At 37.2% G+C, this 16,693-nt stretch overlaps 2 protein-coding genes across 2 annotated transcripts; one reads left to right on the forward strand and one right to left on the reverse strand.

Moving 5' to 3' along the window:
- The first annotated feature begins 872 nt into the window (after positions 1 to 872).
- fgg (fibrinogen gamma chain) lies at positions 873 to 5,063 on the forward strand. The gene is made up of 9 exons (XM_039694057.2): positions 873 to 1,002; positions 1,092 to 1,148; positions 1,255 to 1,438; positions 2,818 to 2,902; positions 2,999 to 3,129; positions 3,228 to 3,361; positions 3,671 to 3,855; positions 4,220 to 4,497; positions 4,601 to 5,063. The coding sequence occupies exons 1-9, from the start codon at positions 943 to 945 to the stop codon at positions 4,780 to 4,782; spliced, it is 1,296 nt and encodes a 431-aa protein (XP_039549991.2). The 5' UTR covers positions 873 to 942; the 3' UTR covers positions 4,783 to 5,063.
- Positions 5,064 to 5,834: 771 nt separating this feature from the next.
- Positions 5,835 to 15,897, reverse strand: plrg1 (pleiotropic regulator 1). The gene is made up of 15 exons (XM_039694046.2): positions 15,798 to 15,897; positions 15,483 to 15,589; positions 14,857 to 14,993; positions 14,669 to 14,722; positions 13,553 to 13,646; positions 13,182 to 13,272; positions 12,767 to 12,865; positions 12,463 to 12,555; positions 9,643 to 9,792; positions 9,437 to 9,538; positions 9,242 to 9,344; positions 9,009 to 9,117; positions 7,676 to 7,815; positions 6,630 to 6,823; positions 5,835 to 6,405 (listed from the first exon to the last, which is right to left on the reverse strand). The coding sequence occupies exons 1-15, from the start codon at positions 15,804 to 15,806 to the stop codon at positions 6,346 to 6,348; spliced, it is 1,542 nt and encodes a 513-aa protein (XP_039549980.2). The 5' UTR covers positions 15,807 to 15,897; the 3' UTR covers positions 5,835 to 6,345.
- Between the last annotated feature and the right edge of the window lie 796 nt (positions 15,898 to 16,693).

Genomic DNA, 16,693 nt, shown 5'->3' on the forward strand with positions numbered 1-16,693 from the left:
GCTACCCACCTGTCCAGCAAAAACAGAGCAACCTGAATGTCGGACTGGAAGCCCTTCTGCCACCGGAGTTCTCGCCATCGTTCAAAAGCTTTGCTACCGATGTAAATTCGGAACTTCGCACATTCTTTATCCGACTCCTTCTTCTTTTTAATTTGTTCTTCAGAACGACGTCTCTTTGGTCGTGTGTCGGTCATTTTTCAAACTTCCCTCTGATGCTTCGCTGCTCTCCTTCACACACACACACACACCCTTCATGTGCACGCGCACTAACCCCCCAGACCCACCCTCAAATACTTCTTGCCAGTGATTGGCTGGAACACTGTTTGTTAGGTTTCGTGGTCCGGGTAAGACATGATTGTTTTTGTTGCCGTTTGTGGAGCCTGTGGTGTCTACAGAGACCGCGTTTTTTTACAGTGTGTTTAGGGGACAGGCAGCTAGCCGATAGTGAGACGTTTGATGTATGTGACAAAAAATGTTTTGGCCCAGCATCGCTTAGACAACTTTTAAGTTAATAAATGTTATTATTACTGTGATATTTACTAAGCCACTGATTTTTGATTTTTTTTGAGAGTGGTACCCTATGCATGTTAAATGGGCATGGCTTATACCAGCATTCACATATTTTTTTTACAATATAGAACCACCAAAATGTTTTTGGCCTGAACAAGGTTAAAGTACTCTGATCAATGTAATGTTCAGATACCAGTAATGAAACCATTACAAGTTGTCTTATACATTTGCGGGAACACATTGTCCCATTTCTGCATCATTGACGGTTAGTTCTGATTCAGACAGTGAGTAAGAGAGGGATTGTGTTAGCTTTTGTTTGTACAGTGGACTGTTATCTTCATCTCTGAGGAGGACCTTGATCGGATAAATATCCTGCAGAAGTCAACAGTCCCTCACATCTCAAGGGTACACCACACAGATCGCAGGTCCAACATGGCCTCGTTAACGCATGTGGTTGCTTCCATCCTGCTGCTGTCCACATTAACGTCAGCGGTGAGACACTGAATGTTTTATTATTATTATTGTAAAAGTATGTTATAATGCTTTTTACTGATTGTTTTTTCTCTCTTTTTCACCTTAAGCAATTGAGAGGAGACTATTCACCGTCACAAGATATGTGTAACCCAAATGATGGGTTTGTAAGTAGGGATTGTCTGATCTGGATTGTTATAAATTATGAACTCACAATTATTACATTGCAACTGCCATTGGTTTAACAGTCACTCTCCGTCCTTACTTTCTCAGGGGAAATACTGCCCTACCACATGTGGAGTTGCTGATTACCTTCAGAGGTACAAGCCTGATATAGATAGACAGCTGGATGAAATGGAACAGGATTTAGAAGAGATCGCCAACCTTACCAGAGGAGCGCAGGACAAAGTGATCTACCTGAAAGACTCAGAAACACAAGCACAAAAACAAGCACCAGGTAGCACACATTTTCATTAATTATCGATTAACAAAAATGCCAAACGTGTACAGAGGTTACAGTTGTCTCGGATGAGCTTTTGAGATTTTTAAATCTGTCCCTGGGTTAATGCAGGTTTCTGTTATTTGAAAATTATTGAAAAGGGCCCTGAATGTCATGAAAATTGTCATGTGGTGTAAGCAAGTAATAACATATTTTTCTAACACCTTGAATACATATGAGTGTGTGTGTGTGTGTGTCTTATTATTTTTAAAAAAGTAATTATAATGGTTTATTTATTTATTATTTCTTTATTTAAAACTTTAATATTTATTTATTCATTATTCATTAATTTATTATTATTCATTAATAATACAGAATAGTAAAAGTATTCTTAACTCTTAACAGACTTACTGACCATTACTGTTAAATAACCTTAAATAACTTTATTTGTAAAAAAAAAAAAAAAAAAAAAAAATATATAGATTGTTTCAAAGCAGCTTTACAGTGATAATAGGAAATAGATTGTTTTGGCTTTACAGCAGCTCTATAGAATAAAGTTATTGTCCAGCTAAATTTAGTTTTGTTTAATTCACTTCCATTGCAAAGATCATTAGTTATTAATTCACAGGCCGCTTACACAAAACCGTTCTAACAGAAAAACCTTAAAGGGATACTCCACTTGGGTAATGGGCTCATTTTACAACTCCCTCAGAGTCAAACAGTTGGGTTTTACCGTTTTCGAATCCATTCAGACGATTTTCTGATATTTAGAAGAATATCAGTAACCAGACAGTTTCTGGTCCCATTGACTTCCATACATATACTATGGAAGTCAATGAGACCAGAAACTGTCTGGTTACTGATATTCTTCAAAATATCATAAAATCGGCTGAATGGATTCGAAAATGGTAAAACTCAACAGTTTAACCCTGAGGGAGTTTGAGCCTATTTCCAAAAAGAGTAGAGTATCCCTTCAACGCCCTCTGGCCCGCTATTTCGCACAACAACAGTGCCTGGTGGCTCGAGAACGCAAATCTTGAAATAGGTTCCAAGGAGCAAGCGTTGAGAAATGTAGATAAACGTTATCATCTCAGTGTAAAATCCAAAAACGCAAATCTGTGAAAACGTTGACGGCGTGCACATGCGTATTACGTGTTTAGTCTATAGGTGTGCACTTTTGAATATATATGTGCACAGGTGTGTAGTCTTCCTTTACAAATTGACCTCAACAAATTACTTTAGCCTTAAAAAATCATAATACAGAATTCTTTTCAATTATTTTCTTTTTTTTAATTTTAATACAGAAAATAAAACGTGCTTATCATTGAATATTAAATTTTAAATAAATGTTCAACTTTACTTGATTTTCATGAGGTTAATCACAATCCTTTTGTCAGATACATACATCAAAAAATCTTCAAGCATGCTGGATGATGTACTGCGATTTGAGAAGAGCATTCTCGCTCAGGAAGATCAAATATAGTGAGCACTTTTTCTTGTTTTTTTCCCACTTTTATTGTCCTGATAGTTTATTAAATGTCATTAAATGTACTTGTTTTTTAATTAACCCCTCCACAGTCAACTGCAGTCAATCCTACAAGCTAATGAGAAACGAATTACTGATTTAAAGCAGATGTCTCTTCAGCTGGACCAGTTGTGCAAAGAGCCCTGCAAAGACACTGTGGAGATTCAGACAGTCACAGGCAAAGGTAAAATTAGCATTTAAACATCTTAATGACAAATGACACGATGAATTTACTTTACATATACGATTAGAGAGCTGAATTATACATGTAATTTTCCCCAGATTGTCAGGACATTGCAAACAAAGGTGGTAAGATCAGTGGGCTCTACTATGTGAAACCAGCCAGGGCTCCTGAGGCGTTCCTGGTCTACTGTGAGATAGACAGCTTTGGACGTGGATGGACTGTACTTCAGAGGGTATGCAACACAACAGACAATGAACAGTGACTCAATTTCCTTAAAGAAAATGTAGAGATACATGATCGTTGGTGCCGTGACCCAGATGAGACTGAGGTTTAGGGTGATGAGTCAGGTAAATTTCACTCCCCTGACTTCAAGAGGTGCACAAAGGACAGAATTGACATGCTTTTTACGTCCTTTTTACCACACCTGCCTCCCATGCCGGTTAACGCCAGCTCTAATCGCACTTGATGTGGTGTGAATAGGACTAGTTACAAATGCGTGCTACTTTATTGATCAATCAAAAATGAATTGTATGTTTTTCAGAGACGGGATGGCAGCGTTGACTTCAACAAAAATTGGATTCAGTATAAGGAAGGCTTTGGATACCTCTCACCAGATGACAGAACAGAGTTCTGGCTGGGAAATGAGAAGATACATCTGCTGTCGGTTCAGTCCAGCGTGCCTTATGTGCTAAGGATAGAGATGGTCGACTGGGAAGGCAACAAAAAGTAATGAACCGAGTTTTTCTCACTCTTACTTAGGTTTGAAAGTGGAATTCCACAACCATTTTAATTTTTATAATACTTTTATCCAAATTGACTTTCTGTGGTTTGGGTTACAGGAATGGTGTTTAATTTTGGACATCATTTTGGTGTCAAACCTAAGACTTATCCATGAATTCCAAATGCAAGAGTTTTCTTTATCTGCAGTTGTCAAACAGGACTTTGCTCCGCTCACAAAATTGATTTTTGTCAAGTGACATTTCATGACCTCTTTAGTCAGATCAAACACGCTGCTGAACATTAGGGTGCACAGCAATCAATAGGCTGAGTGTTTGTCACAAATTTTGTCTTGTAAAAATTGCCTTCTCAGGTATGCCGACTACGCCACTTTCAAACTTGGACCAGAAGTTGATGCATACCGCTTGACGTATGCTTATTACTTTGGTGGAGATGCTGGTGATGCCTTTGATGGCTACGACTTTGGCGACGATCCCAGTGACAAATTCTACACATCCCACAATGGCATGCAGTTCAGTACACCTGACAAAGACAATGACAAGTTCGGGGAACACTGTGCCTTGCAGGAAGGGTCTGGTTGGTGGATGAACCGCTGCCATGCTGCCCATCTCAATGGAAAATACTTCCAGGGTAAACCATTACACTCTTTCGTCTTCATAGGAGATGGTCCTCCTTCCAAAATCCATCAATATTATACTGATCTATTACTGATGTATGGTTTCTGTCTTTACAGGTGGCAAGTACACAGAGAAAGACACACAGCACGGATATGACAATGGCATTATCTGGGCCACGTGGCACAGTCGCTGGTATTCTCTGAAGGAGACCACCATGAAGATCATTCCCATTAACAGAATCGCTGCTGGAGGGCAGGAAAGCGGTGCCAAGCAGTTCGGAGGTCTGGGAGACATTTAAAGACCTTACCAAAGCTCTCCCCACTGTTCTGAGATATCGTTTTGTTTTTGTGAAGCAATTGTTGAAATACATGGGAATGACATGGGCAAAGTGTTTTCAAATTAGTGTAAACATGTCTATCTATGGGTGTCTGATATTTTCCATTCTTCAAAAATTAGGTCTGCAAAAGCTTCATATTCAAGTCATGTTTTTAAGTTCGATCAACTCATTTAAAATGAAGTGGTCTAATGCATTGCACCGGTTAATGAATTAATAAAAATTCTGTCTTTTGTAAATGAAAAGTATTCTGTAGTCCTCTTTACTTAATATAGTGATCACTGACAATGAAGGTGAAGTTAAAATCAAAATAGGTATATTAGGTAACAAAGGTACACACATTTTATATTTTACAAACAGATAAATAAAACCTTCACAACAGAAAAAATGGGTAACACTTTATTTGAATGTCTTTGTTACACAGGTTACATAACTGTTCTAATACTTTACGCATATTTTCAAGCAACTAACACTTTTAACCTAATTAATATTACTTTTGTGTAATTACATTGTCATGAGTAGTTTCATTAAAAAGGGTATCAAAATATGCTGTAAAAACGCTCTGAGAAAATGTATTATTTCTTCCGTTTACCATTTTCTTTGCCCATTAAAAAAAAAAAAACCTATTCAAAATGTGAACATGGGAGCGCGTCATTGTTTGTTATTCAGGTTTTGTGTAGGTGTATTAACCTCTGTGTAGGAGTTGTGGACCACATGGTCAGTAAGTCAATATTGCCCCAGTACCGTGTTAGAACACCTTGATCAGGCTGTACTTCAACCTTCCAGAATGATGCAAGGATTTCATCAACCCTGCTGTGCAGCATCAACAATAAATACTGAGTCAGCTATTTCAACACAGGAAACAGTTTAAAACCTGATAGGCAAAGTAGTATAAAGCACAAAACGTTATGCACAAAACATTATGTTTGTGAATGAGGGCACAAGAGGTTCAACTTTGTTCTTGAATTTATGCCTTTCATGAAATGATGACGATCAGCTCAATAAGATGAAAACTATGGGTTTTAAACCAAGGTTCTTTATTTTACAAAATGTTATGTCAGGAAATACAACATTTTTCCAGCCATGAGAGATACATGGTATAGGTTTTTTCCTTTTTTTAAAAAAAAAATTCCAGAAGTATGCAGTGTAAAAAAAAAAAAAAGTACGTATGCAAATTGACATTTGTATTGTCTCTGAGATCAGCAACAGTGCACAGATCCAAAATAGAACATTATTCTGTAGGATTTCTAGAAGTTCAGAATTAACAGATGGGTAGACTGTCACATAGACCTGCAAATGGTGTTTGGAGTAGACAGGGAAGAAACCTTTCCTCATGTATACAAGCGCAATATTCATATTGTTACTTAGATAGGTAGAGCAAAGCAAAAGGTGTCATTTGATGTCAAGTTACCTGACTTCAATTAAATTGTTGTTTGTTTATGCCTTAAGCAGACATTACCATAGAAATCAGCCAGCTAAAATGTAACAAATTATTGAAAAAATAAAATAAAATAAAAATCAACAACCCTAAAATCTTTTTCTCTTCAGGATCTCAGGTTTCCAATTAACTGGGTGGGATTCTTCAGTCTGGAAGAAAAAAAAATAATGTCCATCAATGAAAAATTTAAACTGAAAAAAATTGCAAAAATCAGATCAAGGCAATTCTCTTCAATCTAGAATTTAAGTGTAGGAGAACTCCGAGAATTTTAAATTCACTATTATCTTTTTCCATCATAAACATTCAACAGTCAATGTATTATTTTAATTAATTATAGTTTTAAACAAGTATTACTAGTGAACTGGGAACTTACAGCTGTTTCATCCTCTTTGTAGACCTTAATGGTTTTGTCAGCCTCCGCTGTTATAAGCCGACTCTCCGACTGATCAAACACGCATGCAAAAATCCCTGACTCGCTGTCCAGAGAACCGGGCTGCACCGCTGCATGAATCCTCTGGAAGTTGTAGCCAGTCCTCCAATCCCACATGTGAATAGTTCCATTATCAGCTGATGTGAAAAACAACAGAAAGGATAGTCAGGACATGATGCAACAATAGTGAATTAAAAAGTGAATTAAAAAAAGTTAAGTCCACATTTAATGCCTTTCCCTCACTAACTACCCTTCATCTCGTTCACATGGATGACCATCATTGCTTGAGTTGCACGAGAGCCCACAACTGGCAGAACCCTTGCAATGGGTTTAAATGTAACACCCTAAGCCCTTGATCACTTGGAATCTGCTATGGGTTTGATGTCACAATCTTGTGGTATTGTCTATGGATCGGCCTAAAGTGTACATATCAGTAGACTTGCTCCCTCAGACAAAACTGAGTCGTTCAAATAATCTTCCCTCATCCACTTGACGGAGCTGAACGCACTTCAAAATTGCAGCCATGATTCCATCATTGGAAGTTTACAAGTATATGTTTAGAAGTGAAGTTAATAAAGAAATGACCAGCAACCCTGCCTTGGAAAAAACGTACTTATGTCGTTAAAGGGAAACTAAAATACTTTGATAATATTTGGGCACCTTTCTTACATTATTGTAACCAAGTTGACCAGACAATATATGATGATTGAATTACTTTTCTGTAGTGGTCATGTCCAAATTTAACTCAGTTCATATAATCCAGCAAAACAAATAATGGCTCTGGTAAAATAGAATTAAACTACAAAATGTAGTAATTTCAAAATTTATATTTTATGTATTTTATTTTATTTTACTTTATTTTATGGTTTAGGATGTCCTGTAATTTGTATCTCATAATCTTCATTTTTTAATTGTTTATTTGTTTTTTACATTTTTTTTTTTTTTTTGCATGACTAGCTTTGCAACATAAAAAAAGTTAAAAATTTCACCTCCGGACACCAGAACACCATCTGAATTGACAGCCAGTGTGTTGATAATGGCATTGTGTCCTGAAAGATTTTGGATGAAGTTCCCATCAGGAAACTTCCACTGCTTAATGTTATCTGGAGAGCCAGAGGCAAAGGTGTACCTGTTGACGAGAGGATGCGATTTAAAAAAAAAACAAGAATATACTTTAAACAAATCTGGGGAACTGGAACTCAGATTGTGTGGGAGATAACCAACAATATAGAACAATGATTTATTTGATCAGGGCCATACACTTTCTGTGACTTGGAAAACACAAAATGAATTAAAATCAACAAATGATGGCCAAAAAAAAAAAAAAAGAATATTAGAAGAATATTTTAACTGGATGCATGAAAACAAAAAAAAACATTATGTAGTAAAATGTTCAATCTAAATACATTAATATAACTTTTTTTAAATAATTATATTAAATTATTGAAAGCAGCATTATATGTCCTATCATAATGTGCATGGACCTTGTACACTCAATCACTGCCTCCTAATCTTTCATCCATCATTTAAAAAAAAAATCTAATTGGGTTTGATTTTCTGCATTTTTTAACTCCGTAGCAAGCATTTTAATAGGAATTGACAATTCAGAGCCACCAAATGACGAATACGAAAAAACAGATTCGTAAAAACAGAAAATTTCGGACGTGTAAGGACCTTTACATGAGTTTTTAAACTAAATGTCAGCACAGCTGTGATTTGGTCTTAGCCAATGATGTTATTTTTAACTAAAACTATTACATTTTAGATGAAAAACTTAAATGCAAAATAGTGTTGACAAGTAAATGAGATTAGCCTAAATTTGAAGCACTAAAATTACAACTTCAAAATTAAGGCCTATATAAATATAAAGAAAACTGAAAAAAAGACAAAAGCACAAAACTATAAAACTTAAAACTAAAATTAAAACTGAATAAATACTACATGAACAATACTAAAATAACACTGATTATATCATTATATATTATACAGTGAAACTGCTGTAAGGCATGTTTGCACAATTACGCTATAAAGCTCTGAATTGAAGCCATTGATCTGATAAAATAAGTTTACATTGTACATAATTAAAAAAAAAACATTTTAGTTTGTTTTTTCTTTGTTAAAAATGAATGTTTTTGTTAATGTTTTTTTTTTTATGAATACATTCAATTTAACAAAACAAAAAAATTATTAAGTGCAGATATTGGCAAGCAAAAAAAATAAAAAAAATAAAGTGCATTTCATAGGGCCATAATTTATTCCGTGTACAGGTTTACTGTGCATCATGTTTTTGAGAAAAAAAAAAAAAAAGACTGTTCAACATACTGCCTGGGATGGAGCACCAACGCTCTGACAGACTTTTTGTGGTTAGTCAGTGTGGCTCTTGTCTTGCCAGCGATCAGATCCCAGAGTCTAATGGTGGTGTCGTGACTTCCTAAAGATGGGATATAAAGCACATGAAAATAATCTAGAACACCACATGGTACTTCCATGAAAAATGCACCAGCAGCAGAAGTCTGTTCAAAAGGTAATGTAAAAAAAATAAAATGTATGCATACCTGTAATCACCTGTGGCTCAGCGCTTTGACATTTGACTGTAGCCACTGTGTTGGTGTGTCCAGAAAGGGTGTGAACATTTGCCTTGGTCCTGATGTCCCAAACCTACCACACATAGAAAACATACACTTTGCATAACATGTTCATGATATCATGATCCTTTATAAAAATTAAAAATAATTTAAAAAAAGTTATACTCTTGCTGTGGCATCTCGACTGCAGGTCACCAGTACGTCAATGGTAGGATGGAGGTCAAGGTCGTAGACCGCACTCAGATGACCGTGATAGTGTCTTATTACCTGTGTACAACATAAAACTCAAAATGTATCTATATCGGTCGGTATCTTTTAAGTAAAGCTTAAAATTGATGCACATGGTTTGTATATGTATTGTAAGTTTGTACCTTGTTATACTCTAGATCCCAGCATTTAACCTGTTTGTCCTCCCCGCAGGAGAACAGGTAAGGGCTGCGTGTGCTGACGGCCACACCTCTCACCGTGCTAATGTGACCCGTCAGAGACAACTTCAGCCTACCACTGGCAAGATCCCAGATCTGGCATTACAGAACAAAAGTTTAACACTATTTAGTGATACATTAAAAAGAGATACAAAGTATCGGCCGATTGTTTAAAAACAGCCATTGATGAGGGCCAATTATATCCTGCCTAGGGTTGGGCATCGAGAACTGGTTTCAACTTGGAACCGTTTAAAAAATAACGATGCCATTGGAATTGTTTAGAAATTTTTTTTTTGATTCCGATCATCGGTACAAAAAACATGCAAGTTTTGGTCCATAGCGGCCATCGGATTTTTTGAAGTGCTTGCCGCGCCCGTTTGTTCTGTAACAGCCATGGAGCACAGTAAGCGGCGCTCAAAAGTGTGGCTTTATTTCACCTTAATAAAGCCTGGGTCGGCACAGTGATTTTCATTTCACTGTGAAACGATTAATCGCGATTAATCGCATCCAAAATAAAAGTTTGTGTTCACATTATATGTGTGTGTAGTGTGTATAATTATTTTGTATACATAAATACACACACATGCATGTATATATTTAAGAAATATTTGCATGTATATAATTGATATACATTTATACAAAATTAATATTATACATAAATATTTGATATATTAATAACACATTTTTCTTAAATTGTACATCTTTTGTCCCGCATCTCTCACGGAGCGACGACAGTGGAGAGAGGAGGCATGATTTTACGTTGTGATTTTAATGCTCTGTTTTGTATGTTGTCCGTGAGGAGCTGCTGGCTTATACTTTCATTTTGTATTTGTTTATTTATTATTAAACTCGTTCGTGGGTCCCGCCTCCTTCACATCAACAACTGAACCCCATTACAAATGTAGTGGCAAACCTTATCTAGCATTAGGCCTACATATGGCTAGAATAATTACTTGAATATTATTTGTTACGGTAGTTATCATTATATATGTTACATTAGTTACCGTTATATTATCTTACTAGCTATTTATAACTTCTAGAAAGGGCTCAACGTTATAAAGTTACATTAAATCAGAGAATGTCTAATTGAAGAGAACTGGCACTGGCTGGTTACTTCCGGGTTCTGGACTGGCTGCAGTAACACGTCTCTGTCCATGCGGGGGCGCTCACGGTCGAGTGCAGAATGAATGGGAGTCAATGGGGTTTCACCCCCATTAATCCACTTTTCTCAGGATGTAATTTTGTCAAGTAATTTGAAAGTTGCATTCAAAAGGGAGGGCTAAGATAATACACTCAGCTGAAAATTGCATTTTTAAGTTCACTTTATCTGTTCTAAAAATCAGTTCAAAAATGTGATGACGTCACACAATAGCATAAAGCTAGCGTGTTCCAGCCAACAACAGCCTAACCTGTAAGAAATCAAAAGGATTTGTAGCCTAACCTGTAAGAAATCCTATAATCTATATTGAACTTGCGTAATCAACAATAAAATCTATGTTAATTTAACGACAAGCAGGTGAAAGAGACACTTTTAGCCGTTTAGCTCCATAGACTCCCATTCATTCTGCTCTCGCCCACGATCACCTCCAGTGGAATTCTAATGGAACTGCAACCAGGATGATACACAACGGGGCTAATAGGAAGTGCCAAGGCGCTCCGTTAGACAGGCTCTGATTAAATGTATTGCAAAATACTTAAAGGGTTAGTTCACCCAAAAATGAAAATTAAGTCATTAATTACTCACCCCCATGCTGTGACAACCCCGTAAGACCTTCGTTCGTCTTCGGAACACAAATGAAGATATTTTTGATTAAATTTGAGAGCTGTATAACTACCACATTGGCTCCTAAGGGACTGCCTCTTGACGGCCCAAAAAGTCAATGAAGAAAGTGTTTAAATATCCCAAGTGACTACCGTGGCTCAACTATATGTTTATCAAGCGACGCGAATACTTTTTGTGCGAAAAAACAAACAAAAATAACGAGTTTATTCGACTATTACTATAGAGTTTATACTACTAATTGCGATCTGAAGTAGTGTAAGCTGGTGTAAGCAGATCGCAATTCTCGCGCATGCGTCGTGGAAATCTAAGGAAATCTCGTTTCTGGCCTACAAGGAAGAAAAGAAATAGTCGAATAAACTTGTTATTTTTGTTTGTTTTTTCGCACAAAAAGTATTCGCGTCGCTTGATAAACATATAGTTGAGCCACGGTAGTCACTTGGGATATTTAAACATTTTCTTCATTGACTTTCTGGGCCGTCAAGAGGCAGTCCCTTAGGAGCCAATGTGGTAGTTATACAGCTCTCAAATTTAATCAAAAATATCTTCATTTGTGTTCCGAAGACGAACGAAGGTCTTACGGGGTTGGTACAGCATGGGGTTGAGTAATTAATGACTTAATTTTCATTTTTGGGTGAACTAACCCTTTAATGATTTGAGGACCAAGTTTGTAGTCAAAGAATGGGCAGGGCTTAGTCAATGTAAAGCATATTCTTGATGTTTCATCCCTACTAGTGAATATAACTATCTGCCGTCATTGGTGTCCGCGTTAACGGCAGGCTCCACTGTGGGGGAGGAGATGTAGAGGCAGAGCAAGGGTGTGGGACCTGCAAGTTATGCTTGTTCAAATTTTCAAGCTAAGTCAACATTTTCTCAAAAGTTACCTAACTTGCCCTAAATTCAACAGAGATGTTTTTCCCACACAGTATGGGTTGCAGTCTGTACACACAAATCACGCAGCCCTAATCTGAAGTCACATAGATCACCTTAATTGTTCTGTCTGCTGATCCAGTCACAAACCACTGGTTTCCAGGCTCCACTGCTATAGATCTCACCCAACCCAGATGGCCACTGATGACCTGAGAGACAACCAGAGAAGAACATTATTACCAATGAAACACCATCATTGTAAACTGCCCTTTTGGACCAGTGCAATAACGGTCTTTAAAAATGATGCCACAGACATACAACATAATACAAAGTACAAAAACAAATTTTCTATTCACGAGTTCTCAGGAGCAATATGAACCAACATGCTGATTAACTTCTGGAGGTGGACAAAGCACGTACTCTGTACAGTTTCCATGGTGGATGCCACTGAGGTTTGGGCATGGTAGGAGCCTTTCTTGGCAGCAGGCCAGAACTCTTTGTTCCTCCTTCCATAAGAGACTGCAACGGGAAAAGGAAAGGTTGATGCTGCATATTTGAAAAACTTTTTGTGAAAAACTTTTTTTCTATTACAGTTTGTGAGGTTTAGATAGCCTACTAAAATAAACATAAAATAAACAAGTTCAGTCATCTCTCATTCATGAAATCAAGGAAACAAGCTTTCAAGCGACAAACAGAATTGAGTGGATGGAAGGTGCTTCTGATTTTTAAACTATAAAAAGCATGTTCAGTAACTGACAAAACTAATTAAAGCACATAAAATTAGTAACACTTTTAAATGAAAACTGAAAATACAAAAATGAAAGGTGGTGCTCACCAGTGCGTGTTGTGGGGGGTGAGATCTCTCTGCACCTCCTGCATGTCTGTGGATATCCGCCACACTGGCTGCAGTTCGACTGGCTTCCTGCCTAAAAAGCACAGAAAAAAAAAAAATCAAGCCTATTTTTACACTTTAATTGGTCTCAAAATGATCAAACAAGTGAACAGCACTAAATTCAAGAGAAGAATGGTCTCTTGAATGGTCAAAACTTTAGCATGCGTGAGTAAGTTGAGCACTTGAAAACAATGGTGCACTTGAAAGTGCACATACAACAACCACATATATATACAAGTTCAAGGTCAGTATAACTGGGCCTTTAAAAGAAAATGAGAGATTGTAGTTTGAGGTATTGGTGTTTAGCTTAGTACCTAGCTTGAGAGGGAGGAAGAGCCAAAGCCATGGAGTGAACACCTGCTTCACTGGGCATCTTCTGCATCTGTGTGTCTGAAGTGAGGGCCACTCCTGAAAACATTCGGAAAAAAAAAATATAATAATTTGACCCTTCGCTAAGCCCCGCCCTCCATAGTTACTGTTGCTACGCCTGTGAAGCTTTCACGGCTGGCACATCTATTATAGTGTGGATGCACCAGTGTCAGACATTCCCAACGAGATAATTAGTCATTTTTGGCAAACATGTGAAATATCTGAGAGAGCAAGACAAAAGGGACTGCAGTATTCCATTCGAGGGATATATCCACGACATAATATGCAACCGATTAGAGAATCATTTCTTAAAAATTGAAGCTAAAGGCTAACGTTATAGTCGTAACGCAAGCAGCAGCTGCCTCATATTCAAATGGGAAACACACAAATTGAGGAAGAGCTACACTTGTGCACAGCAGGGTATGTGAAAATAATCCCAATAATTATAAACCTTATATATTTAAGCTTATCCATAAATCTTTTGGAATAACACTAACACAGGGAGAGCGGCGATCGGATTGGGTTAAAGTTACTTAGGAGTAGTAGCCTACAGGCCGTTGATTAACAAAATGCTGAAATATATTTTAAAGTATGTCAGTGAGCCTCCGTCTTTTCTTTAATCGTCTTATTTTACGTTAAAATGTATGTATTATGACCAAAGAACCATTAATATTTCCAAACAAAAGGTGTTTGTTAATCCTGTTGACATTTAGTTGTGAATGGGTCTCCCACACTGCTCGATCACGCCCATCACTTCTCCCCTCGACTTTCAGATTTTCGGGAGGGAAAATAATTCCACTCCCCCGTCCAAACTTTTAGGATACCGGGTATCAGATTTGCACAATCCATTAGCACAATGCTTCAGCATGTTTCCCTCGCTCAAAAGCTTGCCAGACCCCCAGCGCCTAGTTACGGTTGCTAAGACACGATTGGCCGGTGGCGGTTTTCGGGCGTGGCTTAGCGAACTGTTAATTCGGCCTCGGAAGAAAATACAGAGAAAAATGTTCAGCATCTAGGTTCTCAGGCTTAAAGGAAAGGACATTGAAAACATCAAGTCTTACCTGGAGCAGATGGGTATGGATGAGTTCCCATCACCAAGTAATCTGGACTAGTATCTGCATTAATAAAAGTAAAACAATTAAAACTGATGAATCGATGTTGCTGATTTCTCTAACAAACCTTGTAAGAGCTTTAATCACTAAAAAACAACAACAATACCACTATATAAAGGCCAAAAAGAAAGACATACCAGGCAGGGGGTATTCCGGCAAGCCATATGGATCAGAGGCATGGAGTGGTCCTTTGTCTCTGCCCTCTTTCAGCACAGGCATGTCTAACACAGGTCTGTACTCGGTTTTCATCTTCACTGCCATCTTCATTTTGAAGCTAAAAACATTTAAGGTACAAGTAATGTTAACTAGCATTGTTTACAGCAAAATTAAAAATGAAAAAAAAAAAGTAGTCGCAACTTTCAATATCACAAAACGTCTTTATTTTTTCCCCAAAACAAGAAGTTTACATCTCACAATTCTGACTTTTTTAATTGCGCGTTTATAAATTGCATTTGTGTTTATAACTCAATTTACAACTCAACTGCGAGCTTCAGCTTATATTTTGAAATTCTGACTTTTTTAACAATTGCAGGAAAACTAAAACTAATTTTGACATTTAACTGTCATGAGTCTATACATATTGGTGTTTTTTACGTAACGTTAGCTAGCTTTAGTTGTTTATCGGTAGTTTGTTTTGAATTGCAGTTATATAACGTGAGCTACTACTAACATAATGTCAGTTTGGTTTCATTTACATCAAAGACTGAGATCAGTAATCCCGTTCTACCAAATCTCTTCAACAATATTGTGCATTAACACTTACCTCTGTTCGTCCAGCGCTACTGGTTTAGCATGATCTGACACAAACATATCATGAGTCCTTTTCAAAGAGCGAAACACCAGCGTGTGGACCGAGTGCTTTTGCACGTCCTATAGGAATCAAAACACAGGATATCAAAATCAGATGATCGGTTTAGTCAGATAAATAAGTTAACGTTACTATTACATGTGTATATCTAGAATACCACACATGTGCAGAAATACAGCACGCCGGTTTCATTCACAAACTTTTCACAAAACTAAGCAGCTAGACTACCAATCTGAAACACTCGCCAATGAACCAAATTCACCGCTTTACCTCAGTCATGTTTGTGGGTTCCCCAAAACACGAACACGATACTAAAATATATAAAAACTTCGCCACACAACAAACAATCACAACCTGACCCGGACATGAAAATGTAATGCTTCCGATCAAACACAAACTGTCTTCCGGTAGAACATGACGTCAGAATGACACAAAAGTCTACATAACTGAATGTTTAAATAAAGCATTTAAAATAAATTTGGACCTACATGTAAATAATATGGATTTATAGGAAATGTAACTTACACATTTATGCAGTAAAATTCGGTTAGGTTTGGTCATCCTTGGTTACTCTAATTTTTATTTCGGACGAAACTTTGTCTTTTATGTAGCCTATGTTATTTTACAAACATATTTTCATATTTAATATTTTCATTAGTTTCAAGATTTAAACTTTAAAAGTACACTGCAACCAAAATCCAGTTTTCATTTATTAATTCATGTACGAATAGTCTATATAGGCTAGATTTATTTATTTATACTGGCTGCAAGACAGACTACATGAAGCATAGTAGGCTGATGTTAAAAGTATAGGCTAAATTAGGGGTGTCCAAACTAACTGATCAACTGATCGCGGTTTATGATATCAACCCTGCTAAAAAATACAGCTAAAACCAGCCAAAGCTGGTTGGCTGGTTTTGGCTGGTCTTCCAGCCTGGTTATAGTTGGTTTATCAGGCTGGTTTTAGAGGGGGTTTGAACACTTTTTCAGCTGGTCAAGCTGGTCTTAGCTGGTCAAGTTGGTTTTAGCTGGTCAGACTGGTCTTAGCTGGTCAGGCTGGGAGACCAGCTTGACCAGCTAAGTCAGGCTGGGAGACCAGCTTGACCAGCTAAGCCAGGCTGGGTGACCAACTAAAACCAGCTACTTCCAGCTTAAACCAGCTAAGA

The sequence above is a fragment of the Pimephales promelas genome, chromosome 6 (genome assembly GCF_988280905.1).
Source record: "Pimephales promelas chromosome 6, fPimPro1.hap1.1, whole genome shotgun sequence".
Taxonomy (NCBI): Eukaryota; Metazoa; Chordata; class Actinopteri; order Cypriniformes; family Leuciscidae; genus Pimephales; species Pimephales promelas.

Excerpts from the sequence above, each read along its gene's own strand:
- plrg1 (XM_039694046.2), bottom strand. Across the intron at positions 13,273-13,552 it reads CTTCCTCCCTCTCAAGCTAG|GCAGGAAGCCAGTCGAACTG; the intron begins GTACTAAGCTAA and ends TGTGCTTTTTAG. Across the intron at positions 9,539-9,642 it reads GGGATCTAGAGTATAACAAG|GTAATAAGACACTATCACGG; the intron begins GTACAAACTTAC and ends TGTTGTACACAG.
- fgg (XM_039694057.2), top strand. The coding sequence starts at position 943 with ATGGCCTCGTTAACGCATGTGGTTGCTTCCATCCTGCTGCTGTCCACA. Across the intron at positions 3,362-3,670 it reads GATGGACTGTACTTCAGAGG|AGACGGGATGGCAGCGTTGA; the intron begins GTATGCAACACA and ends TATGTTTTTCAG. Across the intron at positions 4,498-4,600 it reads CAATGGAAAATACTTCCAGG|GTGGCAAGTACACAGAGAAA; the intron begins GTAAACCATTAC and ends CTGTCTTTACAG.